Genomic DNA, 21,091 nt, shown 5'->3' with positions numbered 1-21,091 from the left:
CCAGGGCCGCAGACTAATGAGCTGATGGGAAACGATTTTCGCACGTGTGTTTGGAGGAGAAATCATCATTTTTTCACTTTCAGAATGTTGAAAGGGCCTTTAATCATCATCAACTAGTCCAGCCCTTCATTTCCCAGACCCCAAAACCAAAACTGAGGGGAGGAGAAGGAAGCTGCCCAAGATCCCAGTAGCTGGACACAGTCATTGCTAAGTTCTGTTACTGCTCTGCCTGTGACCCTTCCACGAGTCTAGAACATTCTCTTTCCCCAGTATGCACTTTTCTAAATCTGATGCTCCAAGGGCAGTGTCTGCAGTATAGAGAAAACAATTTATCTTGCATTTGTGCTTAGCTTCCTTCTCAGAGACATCAGGAGTGTAATGGCTCTCCTTTCCACTAACTGAGGCTGATGGTACAAATGGTTGAATGTGATCTGGGTTCAGACGTATAAAAGACTGCCAAAGAAAGCCAAAACCAAAAAAAGAAAAAAAGTGCAGCTGTGTCACCTACATTCCTCTTGGAAAGATAAAGAAACCCATGAATTAATATAGAGATGTTGGGATTTGATGAATGTATATAACATCCACATGGGAACCAATCAGGGAGGAGGAGAGAAGCTCTATTAAAATATAAATAGATAATTATGAATAGACACCTGTAGAGTTGACCAGGGAATGGTTGACAGGTTGGGTCAACTCATAGAGGGCTTGGTATGTCCCAAATATACACCCCAGGAGGCCCAGGATGCTGATCACAATGTCCTTGGCGATGGTGAGGGTGCTCATGTCCTCGGAGTAAAAGGTGCTGATCTCCAGCAGGGGTGGGACGATGAGGGCCAGGGCGCTGCTGCTCACGGAGCCCACCAGGGAGATGACCAGGTCCAGGCGGGGGATGAGGATGGCCAGGATGCCTGCAGAGAGAGGGAAAATGGAGAAATACCAAATATAATTAGTAACAAAGATTGCTGTGGAGCCAAGAATTCCACAGATCCCTGACACACCGTTTTGGAGAGGAGAGAGACAGGCACCCTACCACTGGACTCCCAATGCTCTTCTCACCTTTTGTATTTTACCTATTTTTTTTCACACAAAATCTTTTTCTGGGTGGGGCAGTACTGGGGTTTGAACTCAAGACCTCACACTTGCTAGGCAGGTGCTCTTACCACTTGAGCCACTCCACCAGCCCCCCTTTTTTTTTGAGATGGGTCTTTTTGAAATAGGACCTTGAGAACTATTTGCCTAGTCTGGCTTGGAATTGTGATCATCCTGATCTCTGCCTCCTGAGTAGCTAGGATTACAGGCGTGAGCCACCAGTGACTGGCTCATATGTAATCTTTATTGGAAGTTCTCCTCTACTGTGTACCTGTTGGAAACTCCTCATTTTCAATGGGGAAGTCTAGAACCCAAGAGGGCCAAAGGTCACACTGAGTTGAGTTACAAGCTCACTTGCTATATCTAAGGTTCTTTCCATGCTACAATGCTGCCTCTCAGGCACATGGAAGAATCTGGCACACAGTAAGTGCTCAATAAGTTCTTGACTCTTACCCACAAACTGTCCTATTTACATAATACAGCTTCTGTCTAGAAGCAAGGATGGAAAAAAGAGAGGTTCTGTTGCTGTCCAAATCCCAAACACTTACTTTTGTATCTATAAAAAGGCTTCTTTTTCTTTTCTTCTTCTTATTTTATTTTTCACACAGGGTATTACTACATAGCCCAGACTGGCCTGGAACTCACAATGTCCTGCCTCTACCTCCCAGAGTGCTGGGATTATATGCATGTGACACCATGGCTGGCCCTAAAAGGATTCTGATAATTTACCAAGACACAAAACATGAGAGAGCATTAGGGTGTCCAGGCTCCATCTCCTTTTCTACAAACATTCCCTCTCTATGGTACAATAAACATGTAGCATGAATTTTACAAGAGACTTTCGATAACATTTGAATGGCTAAATAGACAATTCATATGATTTAATTTCATGCAATCGTGATTTTTCTATGAACAAATTAGAGGAAATTTGTTGTGGAAAGCCTCCATATCAGATTGTTACATTTTTCTTTTCTTTGCAGTGATGGGTATCAAACCCAGGGCTTCACACATGGTAGGCAAGGGCTTTATCACTGAGCTAGACTCCCCACTCTGGCTTGGAAGAATCATCACTTCTTTCTGAAAATTGCTCCAACAAATCCAAGAGAGCATGAGAATGACTTATAGAATCTCACAGTTGGGGACTGTCATTCTCGATTAAATGGTCCTTGTCCATGGCTTTCCTTCATCAGATGTTTGATAAGTTGTCTACCAGAGTTACTACGGAGAAAATCAGCATCTGTTCTCTAGAGAGCTCACACTGAAGGTGTTGGGGCCAGCTTGGCTATTTTCCTGGGATTTACTGTGTCTGGTATTGACCTTCGTTTCCCCACTCTGAGTCTACAAGCAGCTTTCTGCTAGCTCTGCAAAGTTACAAGCCTCCAGCTAGCTCTGCAGTGTTTCCTGTAACTGTGACCACATTCTGTAGGGAGTTGGGGGATAAACTCTGTAAATAGGTAACCCAGCTCCTGACACAGAGCTGGGCTCAGGGCTTTGAGAAAGTATCTCCCCTGAGTCCACTAGTGTAATAAACTCCCTGCTTCCTGTGAAACTGGTCTTGGTGACTTTGTTTCCCTCGTCATTTCCCACAACAAAGGGACAGAGAAGATGGATGATAACATCCTATACTCAAAGGACCCTAAAGATTCCACCAAAAAGATCTTGTTAGATATGATGAAGATTTTTGGCAAAGTAGCAGGATGCAAAAGTAACACAAAATCAGTAGTTTTTCTATAATGAAAAGACTGAGAAAGAAATCAGGAAATTAATCTCATTCACAATATCCTCAAAAAATTAAATACCTGGGAATAAACCCAACAAAGGAGGTAAAAGGCCTCTACAATGGAAAGTATAAAACCCTGAAGAAAGAAATTAGACACTAGAAAATTGAAAGACCTCTCATGTTCATGGATCAGTACAATTAATATTATGAAAAGGGTTATACTAGCAAAAATGATAATCTTCAAAGTCAATGAAATCCCCATCAAAATTCCAATTTCTTTTTTTTTGTCACAGAAATAGAAAAATCAATTCTAAAATTCGTATGGAAGCACAAAAGACCCCAAATAGCCAAAGCAATCCTGAGCAAAAAGAACAACAATGGAGGTATCACAATACCTGACTTCAAATTATACTACAGAGTCATAGTAATGAAACTAAAAATAGAACTAACCAGATGACCAACAATTTCATTCCTGGGCATGTACTCGAAGGAATGCAAGTCTGCACACAGTAGAAACACACACCCATGCTTATAGCAGCACTAGTCGGTCATAAGTCACACTGGCACAAAAACAGACACATATACCAATGAAATAGAATAGAAAATCCAGAAACAAGCCCACACAATTATAGCCAGTTGATTTTTGACAGAGTCCAAAAACATGTTGGAGAAAAGACTACCTCAACAAATGGTGTTGGGAAACTTGCCTCTGGATGTACACAACCCACTCCCTGCACACAGCACACTCTCCACTCCTCCGTCTACCTCCTTCCTCTCCTTGGTCTTACCCCAAATCTCCCTCCCCTGGAAAGGACTGCCTGTGGTGGAGGGTCCCTTCTACTTACAATCTAAGTGTCACATGGTGTCCATCATGGACCTACCTTAGCATTCATCACAGCTTGCTGGCATGATTTCCTTGCACATACTTGCCTCTCAGTTACAAACCCTGTGAGGGCAGGAGCCCTTTTAGCATTCATTATCGTCTCCCTAGCACCTAGCACAACGTCAGCCATGAAGGAGGCGCTCAGCAAGTGACTGTTAAACAAATGAAACAGACTTGATGGATGAACAAAGGAAGAGGAAGTGGTCATTCAGCAGGACATGTCATTAGATGGTCAGCTGCCTTGAGCCATACTTTCCCTGATTCTGAGAGGCCCAGCCTATTCAGCAGACACTCTTCCCAGTGGGAATGATTTCAGAGTAGTACATTTACAGGTTCCTAATGTCTTGGCACAGAACAGGAAACTTCAACACCTTACCCAGAGCAGGAGTGCTGTGTCTGTGGGTAGAACTTGAAAGCCCTCATCTGATAGCACTGCCTCTGCTGGACAGCTCCAAGAGTTACTCAGTTTAAGCTGACTCTTGCAGCATTTTAAGACTAAATTTGCTCTCTTTGTGCAACAATCTCACAGGTGTTCAAGGACAAATACAGAAATTCCTCAAGCCTTTGATTCTCTAAGCACATTGTTTTTTAGCTTTTCTTTTTCATTAGAGTGAATTAATTGTACAAGGGGTTTCATTGTGATATTTCCACACATGCATATCATATACTTTGATCAAATTCATTCCTCTATTACTCTTTTTTGTTTCTTTCTTGTTTTTTAAAATTTTTATTATCATTTTATAGTTGTACTGGGGGTATGTTGTGACTTTTAAGTGTTTACAATATATCTTAGTTCAATTCACCCCCTCCACCTTTCTCCTTTACCTCTCTTTCTCCCATTCCTGAATAGTTTCAACAGTCTCATTTTTCCATTTTCACACATGAGCACATAGTATGTCGACCACATTCACTTCCTACACCCTTTCCTTGTATCCTCCCCTCCCTCTGGCACCACTCCCCAAACAGGACCTGTTATACCTTCCTGTTCTCTGTTCTTGAAGAAAAAAATCTGACATTTTTGTTTAAGATATCTATATAGAGATTTTCATTATGACATTTCCATGTTTATATGTATTGTATTCCAAATTGGTTCATCCCCTCTATTCTTCTCCTTGCTACCTTAGTCCTCCTCTTATAGTGAGTGTAACTATACAAATTCTTGTATTCACTTTTCCATAGAAAGTACACCAACCATATTCACTTTCTTAACTTCCTTCTTTTACCCTCCCCCTCCCATTAGTGTCTTCCTCTTAGCATGACCTGTTTTTCATTCTTGTCCTTTGTTGTTTAGGTGTCTGTCAGTGTAAACCCCCTTACTGCACTTCCTTGCCCTTTCCCCCCATCTTGTATTGTTTAACAGTTTTCAGTGAAGCATCCCCATTTCTTGTGCTCCTTCCTCCGGGGCATATTTTCTAACCCTCTTATTCCCTACACACCTATAGCAGAGCCTACTAGGGACAAATGGGTGAATGAATGAAAAGAGAGAGGGAGGAGAGTGTTCCCAAAATGATCCCAAGTCGTTAATAAATCTGCCCTTTTGGTTTTCCCTACAATGGAACCTGACTTTATGACAGAGGACCTGACCATAACTTATAATAGAAAGACTGTAGCACAGTGGAAACAAGTTTTGGTGCTACCCATTCTGTGCTCAAACCGCAAGTCTGTTACCAACGCTGATGTGGGCATGTGACTTAATGTCTCTGGGCTGTGACTTCTTCAGTTGGTTACCTTGCTGGGCTGGCATGAGCAGTAGATATATATTCCTGGTACACGGGAGGCACAGGGGAGCTACTGCAGGAGCGATGCTGCCTTCTGTGAGTCAACCAATGTTAACTTTCTGTGTGTAGCAGTGGGTGAGGGGAACTTTCACTATGTGACAGTGTTTTAAGCCCACTTTTCAGGTGGAAAGGCGCAATCAACGGAGGTGAAGTGTCTTGCCCTAGGTCACAAAGAAGTAAGGGGCAGAGCCCACGAGGCTGGGATAGGCACACATGTGGCTCTCTGCCACAGCGTTTTGGGCAAACAGTGCCCTTCTTCCTACTTACAGGTCAGACAGACTAAGGCCGTGCGGGCAGACAGGTCTGTGAACAGAGCCCAGTTCTCTGACACCTGGGAGATGGCAATTGGGATGATGATCTCAGCTGGGACGTGGAACTGGAGGGCGTAGGTGAAGAAGATGCCAACTGAGTACATCAGCTTGACCGACTGGTACAACCTGCACACAGACCATCGAAAGGACGCGTTGTTCAGAGGCTGACACTTGTTCCTGAGTTACAGCACTGGCTAATGTCCAATGACTCAGATGGGCTTTGGGGGCACACGGGAAGCTCATTAAAGCCCACTCTGATGCAACAGGCCTGTGGCTCAGGAACCTAGGTTTTATCTTCTTTGAATTTTTTTTAAAAGTTCACATTTGCATAGGTGAAATTCATGGTACAAAAGTCATACAGTGAAGAGTCTCTTCCCCACCCTTGATTCCTGGTCTCCAGTCCCCTTTCCACTCAGTGGTTCTCCAGAACTACTCTGTGTATATACGAGCTTATGCAGAGTGTAGGCACACACGCATGCATGCACACACAGGCACAGTGGCATCTCTCTGCACATCGTTGATTCCATTTTTTCCCCCATCAAATATTTCTTGGAGATTGCTCCCTGCTAGTACACATAGATCTGTTCCTTGTATTTAAAAGCTGTGTGGTATTCTTCTTGCATGGCTGGACTGTAATATTTTAAACAAGGCTCCAATTAATGGATGTAAAACTCTGCAAAGAGTATCTGTGTACACATACCTATGCACATATGATATACAGATCCAGAGGTAAAACTGCTGGCTGAGAGTCTATGTTGTCTTCAGTTTTGATAGCTATTGACATATTACCCATTTGTCATCCTGACAAGATGTGAGTCCCATCTTGTCAATACTGTGTGAAAGGGTTACATTTTTTAAACTGCCATTTCTATTCTATGTCTGGAGCACCCTTTCAATGGCTGTTTTTTATTTGCCCATGAACCATTTGCTCACGTTCTTGTCCCTTTCTTTCCTTGACCTGTTGCTGTTTTTCTTATTGGGAAAGGACATATGCTTAAGAGTCCCTTGCAGAACTAGATGACCAGCAGGTTCCTGGTGACAGGTACATGAGCAGGTTTTCCAGCTGCTGTCCTAGGATGGAAGAGCCCTGCCCACGAGGGCGAGTGTTGGAATGATGTCTTACTTGTGGAAAATAAGGCAAGAAATTCCACATTAATTATCTCATCTAGTCATTACTAGGGCACAGTGAGGAGGTGGGGTGGCTGACATCTTTTCCATTTTACAGCTCTAATTTTGTAGGAAGTGAATGTTCCATCACTCTCCTCTCCCCAGAAAGTCCAGGGTTGTGGGGACACATGGAATGATGATTGCTAACACTCCATGAGGGCTTTGTACCTGCTGAGGACTTTGTAAGCATTATTGCTTTGTAAGCAATGACTCCTGGCAACCTCTCCTGAAGGAGTGTGGTAGTCATTTGTGCTACTCACCAAAGACTTCCAGACACTTCCCTGCACCCTGATTACCCAGAGGGAGTAAGCATGTGTGGAGGATGCCCCTTCCCGCTGAAGCTGTGCCAATGTCATAAGGAGGGTGTGATTCATTGTGCTCGCTGTCATGGCAACAAACCACCAGGAGATTGGCTGTTCCATCACTTTGAGCCTCAGCCATGCCATAATAGACAGGAGATGTGACCAGAGAATTAAGCATTTATGCACAGACATTGAGACTGTTTATTACTGGAGCATGACATAGTCTATCTGATTGATACAAACAGGGATTAGGATTATCCTTATTTTCTAGAGGGTGCAAATGAGGTCTACAAGGTTAGAAGGTTCACCCAAGGTCACATAAGAACCAGGATGTAAAACCCATTAGCTCCTAAACTGTTGGCTGTACTGATTGCTTAGTCACAATGTAACTCTGCTATTACAATCCAGTAACACTCGATGCAAGCATGCGATGTGCCAGCTTCCAGTGTTTCCTGGAACGGATAATTGAATGCAAGAACCCCAAATCACGTTCCAGCAGGGCGTGGCAATGACAGCTGAGGGTCATTTCTAGAATTGTGGGTTTGAGCAGCAGCCCATCTGTGGGACTCCGATGATTATTTTGAGTTATTTTTTTTAATTTTAACTTTTAACCCTAAGTTTTTTTGTGTGTGTGATGCTGTGGATGGAACCCAGGGCCTCACACATGCTAGGCAAGTGCTCTACCACTGAGCTACATCTCCACCTTTGAGTTATACTTTTTGTTGTTTTATTTCTGTTTCCTCAACATTTCCAGATTATCTCTGTTTTAGGATCTTTGCACTTTAGGGTCAGACAGATTGGATTCAAGTTTCAACTTCTCACACACAATGTGAGCTTGGAAATTTAATTCCAGCCTCTCTTCAAATGTCTACTAAATGGAGTTGTCAAGAATGATGCTAATTCTTACTGCTGTTGTAAGAAGTTAAATGAGGTAGTGCATAGGGCCTGGATTATTAAACATTTAAATATCTATTATTAAAATTAATCCTAATGCTAACTGCTAAACTTTATTGCTAAGGCTCAGATGCCATGCCTCTCCCTGCCACCATCCAAGGCTAACAGGGACGTACCAGCAATTGGGCAAGTTGAGGGTGATGCTGGCCTTCGTGTCTGACCCAAACTTCATGTAGCCCAGCGTTCCCAGGCAGATGTAGAGGAAGATGACAAGGGACATCCCCAGGTACAGAACAAAGGAAAACTGCTGTGGATTCTTCATCTGGTTTTTGAGAGGCAGAACCTGGAAGAGAAGAGCATTTGGGAGAACAAAGGGAGAAGAAAGAGGGGGCCCAGGGTGACAGTACAGGTCCCCCCAGCACAGCCGTCCTTCTTTGGGTGGGGTGAGTCGGGAAGGGGCCTCTCCACAGGCTGCCATCTTTCTGTCGCTGAACTGCCCTCCACGCCCTTGGCTGACTGGTAAAGTCTCCTCCATTCCTTAAGACTTTGGGTGACTATGGAGCAGGAGGCACCCTGTTTGTGTGTGCTGACTTCCCTTTCCAGGGACCTCTCCATGGGCTGTGCTTCCCATAGACATCTGGAATCACAACTGGCCAACCTACAGCTTGCTGGGGACCATCCACTCAAGGCATTGATCTTACCATACTCACGCCTTCAAATGTGAAGATGGCTGTACCAAAGAACAGTAAGAAGGTCTTCCAGCTTGCCACCAGGGGCAGGTTGCTGGGATAGGGAATCCCCTGAAAGAGAGCACAGGAAGGACATTGGCTTTGCCATGGTGTGAAGTCGTGGCAAATCATTGCCTGGCAGAAGCCGGGTCATGCCCAAGCTCAACAGAGACCATAGTGTTGGGAGCACCAAACAACTCCTTCTTAGCTTTTAAAAAAGTTATGTATTTTCATTGTGGCAAAATGCACATGACATAAAAGTTAGCTACTGTTTTTTGGCACTGGGGTTTGAACTCAGGACTTCATGCTTGCTAGGCAGGCACTCTTAGTGCTTGACTCACTCCACCAGCCTTAAATTCCTTAAAATGAACATTGGGGTGATGTTGAACACATTCAAATTGTTATGTACCCAAACTCCTATCCATCTCCAGAACCTCTCATCAACCCCAGTGCAGCTATTAAACAATTCCCCATTCCCACCCTCCTAGGAAGCCCTATCCCCTATTTCACATTCTGTCTAGGAATTTGACTAGTCTAGGTCCCTCAGAGAAGTAGAATTGTATAATATTGTCTTTTTTGTGCTTGGCCTATTTCAATTAGCTTTAGGGTTTCTTTTTCTTTCTTTTTTTTTTTGTGGTATAAGGCATTCAACTCAACACCTCATACTTGAACATCCAACAGGTGCTCTACCGCTTGAGCCATACCTCCAGCCCAGGTTCAGGACTTTGAGGTTCATCCATGTTGTAGCATCTACCAGGATGTCATTTATTTTTAAGACTAAATGATATTCTGTGATATACATATATTTGTTGTTCCACTAGTCAGTCAATGGACATGGTAGTGTGTTCCTTTTGGGTATGTAGAACACTCTTATCTTTACATGGGGAGAAGGCAGGACACAGCACAGAAAAGAGTTGCCTAAGGTTACTCTACAAGTTAGCTACACAGTCCCCATAAGGACCCAGGTGACACAGCCACCTAAGGGTCTCCACTTCTTCCTCCATGAAGTCTGACAGTTGATACAGCAGTGTCATGACCTAGGTGGAGTGATTTTTTTTTTGTGGGACTGGGGTTTGAACTCAGGACTTCAGACTTATAAGCAGGTGCTCTACCACTTGAGCCACACCTCCAGTCCATTTTGCTCTGGTTATCTTGGAGATGGGGGGAGGTTCAAGAACTATTTGCCTGAGCTGGCTTTGAACCACTATCTTCCTGATCTCAGCCTCCCACGTAGCTCGGATTACAGGTGTGAGCCACTGGTGCCTGGCTGGAGTGATTATTTTACCAGATTTCTGTAGTGACTACAATAATGGCTACCTAAAGATGCTACCCAAATCCTAACCCTAGGAACCTGTGAATATGTTATATCACATGGCAAAGGAGAATTAAGGATTTTTTTGAGTCAGGGTTTCACTATGTAGCCCAGACTGAGCTCAAATTTGTGATCCTCCTGCCTCAGCCTCTTGACCTGAGCTGGGATTACAGGCATATGCCACCACATTGGCTAGAGAATTAAGTTTTCAGCTTGAATTAAGGTTGTTAATCAGCTGATCTTAAAATAAGAAAATCATTTTGGGTTATGTGGGCAGAACAAGAGTCCTTAAAAGTGGAAGAGAGAATAAGATGAGACCAGAAGGACAGCCTAAGAAAATCTTGACCTGGCGTTGCTGGCTTTGAAGATGGAGGGGGGCCACAAGCCTAGGCATGCAGGCAGACTCTGGAAGCTGGAAAAGGTAAAAAACAGATTTCCAGCCAGGTGCCAGTGGCTCATGCTTATAATCCTGGCTCCTTGGGAGGCAGAGATCAGGAGGATTGAGGTTCAAAGCCAGCAAGGGCAAATAGCTCATGAGACCCTATCTTGAAAATACCCAACATAAAAAGCGGCTGGTGGAGTGACTCGTGGTAGAGCACCTGCCTAGCAAGCATAAGGCAGTGAGTTCAAACCCCAGTTAACACCCCCCCAAAAAAATCCAAATCTGTCTCCCCAAAAGGAAGGTAGCTTTGCTGACACCTTGAGTTTAGTCCAACAAGACCTCTAGTGCTGTACAATAAATGTGTATTTTTTAAAGCCACTAGATTTGTGGCCATTCGTTACAGCAGCAAAAGGAAACTAATACAAGTCAAAGACCAGATGCACAAGTTAAGATAGGTGAGGCATGGGGCACCGTGTAGCTCAAATTCTTTATCATCCATGAATCCTTGGTCCACCTACTGCTGTTGCAATTTTTGTTGGTCATTTAATCATTGCTAATCTCCATGAGAGTAGACACTAATCTAGCTGCATACCCACGTGTTGTCACTTACCACCGAGTTCCTAGCCCCTTACACAACGACAACTAGGAATTGCTGAATGACTTGCTGTTACCTAACATGGCAATGACGGTGACAAGGAGGAGGAGGAGGATGTCAATAATGACAAGTAGCTTTTAGAGCTGGTGGGGCAGAAGTGTTCTTAGAAGCCATCTTGGCAGGGGTTGCACAGAGCAGGGGATCACTTGCTCACCCTGTCCTGCTCACTATGATAATAGCCCTCCCCGGGGTCTCTGAGGCCCTGCTCCCCCTTCCGTGTTTCCAGCACAGACCTGCACGATGTACTTGAAGATAAGCGCCATGCTCCCCAGCGTGGTGACGCTGGCCAGTGTGGAGAAGATGGACAGCACTTTGAGGTTCTGGATGAGCACCAGCAGCACCAGGAAGGGCAGGATGATCAGCATGTAGAACCGGATGTTTAGGATGGGAGTCAGCACCAGGACCTCTCGGGGCTCGCAGGTTTTAGACATGACTTGGGCCTCTTCCACCATCTGAGCGAGAGGCAGGGTGGTTAAAGACAAAAGATATTTGAATTTCAGATAATCAACTGGCAACTTTTTTGCATAAATATATCCCAAACATTGTAGGGGATACACTGCTAGTAAAAATGTTACTCACTTTTTATCTGAAATTTTGATTTAGCTATCTTTTTTTGCTTGCTTGCTAGGCAAGTGCTTTACCACTTGAGCCATTCCCCCAGTCTTTTTGTTTTTAGTTTGTTTTCTCGTTAACTTTTCCTTGGCTGGCCTTGAACTGTGATCCTCCTAACTCTACCTTCTGAGTAGCTGGGATTACAGGCATGCCTCTCTACACCTGGCCCTCAGGTGTCATGACTTTGTATTTGTCAAATCTGGCAACGTTAACTGTAGTGCCTGTGATTGTGACAACCAGAAATGCTTAGATAATAAAATCCCTCACTGAAGGGTCCTATGGTCATTTAGCCCAACCTCTTCTTCCCCTCCAAATGGAACTTTCTTTCATACAACCAGAGAAAGGAAGCTGGCTACACAAACGTATCCTCTTTAGAGTGTGGTAGCCCTCTAAGAGTTGGAAAGCCCTGGATATAGAGCAAAACCCCATCTCTGCTCCAATAGTCCACTGATAATACTTGCATGGCTCTTTCTGGCTGTTTGAGTATGCAGAAACAAAGCTCTTCTATTCCACAAAGCCGAAAAGGAGGCTCTGACATGTAATGTGTATAAGGGATGCTACAAGGGGTGGTAGCTGGTCAGACATTGTCTACGTGACAGCTGGTGAGGCCTAATGTAAGTCCCACTAAAGCGTCTCAGGCTAAAAACTAAGTTGCTTTGGCTTCTGTACTGTCCTTTTGGAGGACTGAGAGAACTCCCAATGGTGGCCTAATCTGGAAGTAGAAATGAAGCTGTCTCCTCGCAGGCCTCAAATGCTATGCTTCTGTTAATGGGGCCCTAGCAGCAGGAGATCTGCTTTATCCCACTCTGCCTAAAAGAGGCTTCCTAACCTGTTGTAAATTGTCTGCCATAAACATGAAATAAACACTGCAGAAACCGAGCTGGGTGATGATTAATAAGAGGCTGACTGTGTACCTGGAAAAGAAGAGAAAAGGCAGACAGAGGGAGAGAACAAACATCCAAGTTATTTTTAAGATTTTTTGTTTTTCATGGTGCTGGGAATTGAACCCAGGGTCTTGTGCATAGCAGGCAACCTACCCCAGAATATGTGTGTATGTGTTTTAATTTAATATAGGATTTTTTTTTTTTGCAGTACTGTGGTTTGAACTCAGGTCTCCACCACTTGATCCATACCTCCAGCACTTTTTTTTTTGGAAGCAATTATTTCTGTTGATTCAAGAAAATTATCTCCATACATTTTTCTTATTTTGGAAAAATTTCAAGCATAGTGAGTGTCCATATACTGCTTAAATATGCCAGTGTTTCATTTTTTGGTCCAGAATTGCATTATGTCCGTTCATATTCACACACTCACACACTCATTTTTCAGAATCATTTGAAAGTCATTCACAGATGTCATACTTCACTTCTAAATTTCTCTTAAGCCTGTGATAGCCAGAAAATCAACTTTAATATTCTTTTTTTTTCTTTTATTCATATGTGCATACAATGATTGGGTCACTCCCCCTGCCCCCTCCCTTTCTTCCACCCCCTTCTTCTTCCCCCTGAACCCCCTCACTTCTGAGCAGAAACTGTTTTGCCCTTATCTCTAATTTTGCTGAAGAGAGAGTATAAGCAATAATAGGAAGGACCAAGGGTTTTTGCTAGTTGAGATAAGGATAGCTATACAGGGAGTTGACTCGCATTGCTTTCCTGTACATATGTGTTACATTCTAAATTAATTCTTCTTGGACTAACCTTTTCTCTAGTTCCTGGTCCCCTTCTCCTATGGAGAACATCATCCTGAGCGAGGTTAGCCAGGCCCAGAAGACGAAAAATTGTATGTTCTCCCTCATATGCGGCCATTAGATCAAGGGCAAACACAACAAGGGGATTGAACTTTGATCACAAGATAAAAGTGAGAGTCCACAAGAGAGATATGAGGATGGGTAAAACACCCAAAAAACAAGAAAGCATTTGACGTCCTCAATGCAAAGGAACTAATGCAGAAACTTTAAAGCGATGGAGGCCAATAGGGGAAGGGGATCAGGAACTTTAATATTCTTAAACACGTAGTCCTTATGTAAGACATCCCAATTCTCTCTGAAATATCTTCTACAGATGCCTTTGTTTTACTTCAATATTTTTTAGTCAGAATTTTTTCAAGGTTTGTATTTTGTTTCTCTTGCTCTGGTTTTTGAGACAGGGTCTCATTATGTAGCCTAGGCTGGCCTCGAACCTGGCTCCCTCCTGTCTCTGCCTCCCCAGTGCTGCGCTGATAGGCTGCACCGCCGTGGCTGGCTTTGACTAGGTCTCATCTCTCTACATCCACCTTCTTTTTCATGACATTGGATTTTTTTTTTTTTGAGGAGCCAGGCGACTGTCTTAGAGGATGCTGCATGATTGTGTCCTCACAATGAGTTTTGGGTAGCACTTTTGGAAGGAAGGAGGTGCCATTTTGCGCCTCTGACCCATCACTCTGGGAGGCACATGATGTCCTGTTGTTCTATGGCGGTGGTGATTGCCAGACCTCTCCAGTGTAATGGTACAGTTTTCATTGTGTAATTGGGGTGGTGAAACTCTGAGGCGGCACGAGCAACCTGGTCCCCTCAAGCCAGTAGCTTTAAGTTTATAAGGATCCTGTCTGGAGCAATTCTTTCATCCACCAGAATGAAATGATGGCTCTCTAGTTCTACCTAACGTTTTTTCTCAATGTACTACTGGCATTTAAGACAGATGTATTCCTTTCCTTTTTCTTGGTATGCCAATACTCAATTTAATTATTTAAAAAATTGATATACTATATTCTATTATTGTCATTATTCCTTCGGATCCTTAAATTATCTCAATTTTTGAGATGCATTTATTTTACTTATTTATGTATTTATTTTTGCAGAACTGGGGATTGAACCCAGGGCTCTGCACATGTAGGCCAGCTCTTTACCACTTGAGCCTCGTCCTCCAGCCCTGGGCTGGCCTTGAACCAGTGAACCTCCAGCCTCTGTCTCCTGAGTAGCTGAGATGTATAGGCATGCAACACCATACTTGACTGAGATGTATTTGTTTTTTAAGAGGAAAAAAATATGTTCCTTTACTTAGATTCTCGAGTCTAGATCTGTGTGTCACAAAACTGGGTTGTAGTACCAACCAAGTTGTTGGTGAACACAGGCATTAAAAATACAGATTCCTGGTCTCACAGCAGCCTGTTGTGTCAAACTCTGATGGCGTCACATGAAGCTTTAGAATGATGATTCGGGCTGGGTGTGGTGGGGCTCACTAGTGGTCTCAGTTACTTGGGAGACTGAGTCTAGGAGTTCAAGGCGAGCCTGGACAACACAATGAGACTCTGTTACTAAATAAATAAATTAAAAAAAATTCTGGTGTTTATTATGGAGATTCCAAAGACATGCACCCATCCAGCTCCAATACTTATTAACCTTTTGCCAAGCTTCTTCTGTCTTATCCCTTCTTTGCCTTGACCCGTACTTATTCTTGGACTATTTGTAGCAAACCAGAGACCTCAAGCTATTTTATCCATAAATATTTCAGCATGCAGCTCTTAGAGATAAGGGCTTAGAAGTGTAACCATCATACCTTACCACTCCTAACAAACTAACAATAAATTGTATCATCTGATATTCAGTCCACATTCGGGTGGCTCCAATGGGCCCCAAAATACCTTTCTTGCAGTTGGTTTCCAAACACATTGCATTTTATTAAAACTCTTTTTTTTTTTTTGATGGGACTGGGGTTTGAACTCAATGCTCTGCACCTGCAAAGCAGGCTCTTTACTGCTTGAGCCACACCCAGTCTATTTTGCTCTGGTTATGTTGGAGATTGGAGTCTCTTGGACTATTTGCCCAGGCTGGCCTCCCAATCTCAGCCTCCCGAGTAGCTAGTATTATAGGCAAGAGCCACTGGCAGCCAGCAAAACTCTTGTTTTTCAAATTACTGTATTCTCTTCATACCATGTTTTCTTTTTTTCTTGCAACATTTTACTTTTTGATTGCTGCTGAAGCCATCAGATCATTTGTCCTGTAATATGCCCTAAATTCTAGATTTTGTTGGTGACTTCCTCATGACTTTATCTAGTTCTGCTAACCTCCGTGCTTCCTGCAAACTTACATTAGATCCAGTGGCTTGATTAGATAAAGTTTTTTCATTTATTTATCTGGCAAGAATATTTCAAGGGGGTGCATTGTACCCCATTATGAGACACACCATGTCTGGCTGTCCCACACCTAAACGCGAGCTGATAAGATGCTAAGCTTAAGATGACACGGGGTCAGGTGGCATCACTGACTTCTTCCTCTCAAAGTTTCCCACTGTCTTCACCTAATGGCTTGAGGCTCCACTGATGATCGCTGCATACCCATAATGGAGCTTTTAATCAAGCTCCCCGGATATCTCCTTAGTCCACTAAAAACACAAATTACTGGTTGAGCTAAAATATTTTCCCAACTCTTTAATCACAGGATCTCCAAAGAAATGCTACAGCAGAGCCCCATGGGCGGGAAGTAGATGTCCTGGGTTCCAGTCCTTGCTATGATAGTAAATTCCTGTGTGAGCCTGAGCAACTTTGTCACCCTGTCTGAGCTATATTATTCTCCATCCCAACGGGCTGGATGCAGTGATCTCTAAGGGCCACTCCTGCCCTAAATATTAATTCAGGGTGTCATCAGAAATTGATCGTGACCTCACCTGTCTGATAAGTAGAATGACTCCTGATTGGGAGATCAATGACCTACTGGGAGTCCCAAGAGAGCAGCTGTGGTTGGGATGTGGCAGTCACAGTGTTGACTCACTACCTTTGCCAGCAAAGGTTGCAGCGGTGAGGCGCTTGGTCAGATCTCTGTCCAGGTCTATGCCTCAGTCATGTGATTTTTTTTTGGTACTGGGGTTTGAGCTCAGAGCCTACACCTTGAGCCACTCCACCAGCCCATTTTGTGATAGATTTTTTTTCAAGATAGGGTCTCTTGAACTATTTGTCTGGACTGGCTTTGAACCATGATCCTCCTGATCTCTGCCTCCAGAGTAGCTACGATTACAGCCACTGGCATCCAGATAATTATGTGATTTTTCCAGAGCAATAAAATCCCATCCTGCCTACCTCACGGGTTGTTGAGAAGAGCAGAGGCACTAAAGCAGAAAACCATTTTGTACACCATTAATATTTTTCTTTTTGTGGCAGTACTGGGGTTTGAACCCAGGACCTCACACTTGCTAGGCAGGTGCTCTACCACTGGCATCATAACTAGCTTTCACTATTAACTTTTTATCTTGCAAGGGAACAACCTCAGTATTCACCATGAGGGGAACGATCCAACAGAACTATGGTGTACAGCCACACTGGGGTGCACAGTGAGCCTTAAAAATATGAAAATATATTTCAATGTGAAAAAAAATTAGACATATTATTCACAAAAAAAGCAAATGTTCCCAAGTGATTCTAAGTAATGTCTAGGAAAATATAAAGAAAATTAAATATGCTCATTCACACACCTATATTGATGTACAGTTAGAGAAAGGAAAAGTCTAAAGGAACATTTACTAACTAGACTTCAATATCTACCTCTTGGGTAAAGATGGGTTGGGGAATTCCCTGTGTTGCTTGACAGTTTCTGAAAAGAACATATTTAAAATTTGTGCAAGAAGTAGAGGAAGGACAGGTGAGGATTATGATTGCCACTGAAGTCACTGTTACTTCTACATCTATGGTCATTACCATCCCCATATTGAATGGGTCCTCAGCCAGGGGCTCGGGCAGGATTCCAGGCTGTACATCATGGCCTCTCCATAGTTCATGAACGTCTTTTGCAGTCTATGGGGAGGAAGCAAACAATATGCAACTCTAAACGTTTTTGTTAAAGGTACAATTGACTCCTGCAGTGAACCAGCATTCTATATTTGTGTGTTAGCATGGGGCGTTGTGTTAATTTCCTAGTAATCTTACTATATACGATCTTCATGAGTTTGCCTTTTATTCCTTTTTCCTTGTTTTTCTTTTGCAGTTATGTTTTTAAGCACAAATATTCAAGTGGACTTGTCCTTTTGGAATTAATGTGCATTGATTTAGGTCTGTAAAGCAGGAAAGAGGGGATATGGTCAGGAAGAGAAGGAGGTGGAGAAGAAGCAGAGAGGAGGTGGCCAGCCAGTGGCTCTGTGTTTTCTGGATTTGCATTCGTCTTTTCCATCTCCCATTGTGGGAGGATATTTAAAGTGGCTGCCCTGGATGAGATCCTGTACAAAGGTCGGGCTCCTTTGTACGATGAGATGTGTGAGTTCCAGCCTCTCCCACTTCCCTTGTCCCTCTTCCTTTGTTAGGGTGGGGACAGCCCTGCTGTTGGATCTTACTGGTTTGGGCAGAAGCAGGAGGGAGTAACTATCAGTTTCAAAGATCCAGGATATACAGTGTTAATTATGGGGCTGCTAGGACAAAGAAAAGACCCAGACTTCTTAGGAAGCTAGGCTTTGGGGGAATAGACAGTAGAAGATGGATAATTGGGGGTCTGTTGGAAACAGGGGTGGTCCTTCTATTTTTACTTTTGCTCCTTGGGATCACATTTGCAATCACATTGCATGGGACTGGCAAATATGTGAGTCTGAGGGGTGCAAATTGAAAAGCTATGGGCATCAGCCAGGAGCCGGTAGACACACCTGTAATCCTCACTACTTGGGAGGCAGGGATCAGGAGAATGACCTTTGTGTTTCAAAGTCAGCCCAGGGGAAATAGTTTGAGAGACCCTATCTTGAAAAAACCCAATACAAAGCAGGGCTGGCAGAGTAGCTCAAGTTGTAGACCACCTGCCTAGCAAGTGTGAGGACCTGAGTTCAAACCCCAGTGCCACCAAAAAAAAAAAAAAAAAAAAAGCTGTGGAGATAAGTATCAGTGATACACGGAGTGACAAGTTGGGTAGCAGTGGGGACAGTGGTGAAGCATAGAACATCTCATTCTAAAGGGTTGATTGGGGCTCAGCTGCAGAAGAACAGAAGGAACTAAGGTCTGTGGCTCTGTGTTTTCTGGATTTGTATTCGTCTCTCCCATCTCCCATTGTGGGAGGATATTTGAAGTGGCTGCCCTGGATGAGATCCAGGTGTCAGATTGTCTTGCTAATAGGGAAAGGCAGATTATTATTATTTTTTTTTGATCAGATATCTCCAAATTTTTAAACAATTGGCTTAAAAAAAAAAACCAAACAAGACCTGGAAGTCCTCCCAAAACTTCTCTGAAGGCCACAGTCAGATCCTCGGCTACCATTCAGAAATCTCTGCATAGAGAAGGAGGAAAGAGATGCCAGCAGCAAAGAACCAGTCAGGCAGTCACGAATGTCCAGATACCCAGGGACAGGACAACCCCAGCCACCATGGTGAGAAGCAAAGATTAACATAATGGTTAAGAATGGAGTCAAACAGGTCTGCAAACACTGGCTCTGTGGTTTCCTGGCTAATGTGACCCTGGACAAGGCACTCAAGCCTCACTGTACTCATCTGTAAAATGGGAATGGTGCCCATCATAAGAGTTTACTGAAAGGAGTAAAGATGGTGCACAGGCCCTTGGCAGGGTAGCCTGGCATAGCAAAATTCTACGATGTAACTGTTGAGTGAGCAAATGCTTTTAAAAGACTTTTCCCCCCAGTACTGGGGTTTGAACCCAGGGCCTCTTGTTTGCTAGGCACACTCCCAGTCCTTTTTGCTTTAGTAATTTTTTGAATAGGGTCTCAAGTTTATGTTCTGGCTGTGGACCTCGACCTCCCTATTTGTGCTTCCTGCTTTCTGGGATGACAGGTGCGCCACCACACCCAGATTTTATTGGCCTAGATGGGGTCTTGAACTTTTTGCCCAGGGTGGCCTGAAGCCTCTATCTGCCCAATCTCTGCCCCCTGAGTAGCTGGGATTACAGGCAACAGGCACCAGACTTGGTTTCAAAAGCATTTTGTGAGCAGAAAAGTGTTCTGTGAGTTAGGTGGTGTGACTGATACTCTTGGTACACCTATTTGGGTTTTGCTGATTTGGCTTTATGAGGAGTTTTATTTAATAATCTTTGTTTCCACACTTTTTCTTTTGAGACAAGGCCTTGCTCTATAACCCCAGCTGGCCTCAGACTCCCAATCCTCCTGCTTCAGCTGAAGTGCTGGGATTGCAGGTGTGTGCAACCCTGCTTCCACTTGGGAGGCTGTTGTGTACTCAGAGGACCTGTTTGGATTTGAGTGCTGTGGAGCAGCTGGGTCCTGAGGATCTCAGCATTATTTGTTTTCACTGCACTTAGCTTCTCCCGCTGGGATTGTTTTTGCATTAAAGTTTCAATATGTAAATCTTGATAACTATATGTGCTTTTAATGAATGAAGTCATTGTAAGCCACTCATTTCATCATTAACTATGGTTTTTACTTTTACTAACTTGTCCTATAAGGGGTTTCGATTGGGTTGGGGAGAGGCTGGAGGTGGGGAGGGAAAAGGGAAGGAAGGAGGTCTAAGGATCCCCCATGTACACTGTAGTGCACAGAGTACTTTTTGTCCCTTGTCACTCTTGATGCCTCCAGGTGAGGGGAGTTGGTTGGGCTCTGAAGGATACAGGGGGCCTGAGCAGGTCTTCCAGCTCACTCACAACAGAGCGGGATCTGCACAGACAGTCTCTGCTTTGGATCCTTTCCCACCTTCCTCCACGGTGGCCTGAGAAGTGGCCTAGTTATTGGGTCAAAGGTCAAAGGAAAACCAACAGTCCTGGGATGGGGCCGCTGGTAGGGAAGGGAAAAGCAGGACTCTGACCTCTGAGTGAGGTGGTGGGCGCACTTCAGCAGGATGACCATACAGTGCACCATGAGGACCCCGATGGCCAGCAGGCTGACAGGTCCCACCTGGAGGGAGAGGAAAGGGGGACGGTGAGTCCTAAACAAATCACACCATGTTCTGGGCCTCAGTGCAGTCTGGGTGTTGGGGTTCCTCTCAGAATAAAGCCAGCTCTTGGGCAAGAGACGCTGTCGGAATGTCCTCATGCCCCCAGATGCTGTGTGTGAATGGCCTTCTTAGAACCACTGCAAAGTGGCTGCCCAGCCATGGCTAGGATTCTGCTGGAGACAGAGGGCTCACTGCCTCTCCCACAACCCTCATCCTTCCTCGTCTGACTCCAATTCTACCCTTCTAGAGTCCTTTGTGGTGGATTTAATTCCTTTTACACACACTGGTCCTCAGTTCTCTAAGATCCTTGAAGACCTGTGTTCTTTTTAAGAACGGGTGCCCTTTCTCTAGTACAGTTTATCCCCGGGGCCCTACAGAATTTGGGGTAGATGCTTTGTTGGAAGGAGCTGTCCTGTGCATTGTG

At 44.0% G+C, this 21,091-nt stretch overlaps 1 protein-coding gene across 1 annotated transcript; it reads right to left on the bottom strand.

Annotated features, from left to right (window-relative positions):
- Nucleotides 1-280: 280 nt before the first annotated feature.
- On the bottom strand, nt 281-20,594 carry LOC109674291 (proton-coupled amino acid transporter 3-like). Its single transcript, XM_020151289.2, has 8 exons — nt 20,539-20,594; nt 17,498-17,593; nt 12,663-12,747; nt 11,455-11,673; nt 8,846-8,944; nt 8,321-8,487; nt 5,738-5,907; nt 281-908 (listed from the first exon to the last, which is right to left on the bottom strand). The coding sequence occupies exons 1-8, from the start codon at nt 20,589-20,591 to the stop codon at nt 640-642; spliced, it is 1,158 nt and encodes a 385-aa protein (XP_020006878.2). The 5' UTR covers nt 20,592-20,594; the 3' UTR covers nt 281-639.
- Nucleotides 20,595-21,091: the final 497 nt, after the last annotated feature.

This window comes from Castor canadensis, chromosome 16 (assembly GCF_047511655.1).
Source record: "Castor canadensis chromosome 16, mCasCan1.hap1v2, whole genome shotgun sequence".
Lineage (NCBI taxonomy): Eukaryota > Metazoa > Chordata > Mammalia > Rodentia > Castoridae > Castor > Castor canadensis.
The sequence above is the reverse complement of the archived record's forward strand: the minus strand, read 5'-3'. Positions and strand labels throughout refer to the sequence as shown.

What these genes read in the sequence shown, in the direction of transcription:
- LOC109674291 (XM_020151289.2), bottom strand. Translation starts at nt 20,591, where the DNA reads ATGGTGCACTGTATGGTCATCCTGCTGAAGTGCGCCCACCACCTCACT. An exon ending in GCCCACCACCTCACTCAGAG is followed by an intron (nt 17,594 to 20,538) that starts GTCAGAGTCCTG and finishes TCCTCCCCATAG; the next exon opens with ACTGCAAAAGACGTTCATGA. An exon ending in TCTTCAAGTACATCGTGCAG is followed by an intron (nt 8,945 to 11,454) that starts GTCTGTGCTGGA and finishes GCTCTCTTTCAG; the next exon opens with GGGATTCCCTATCCCAGCAA.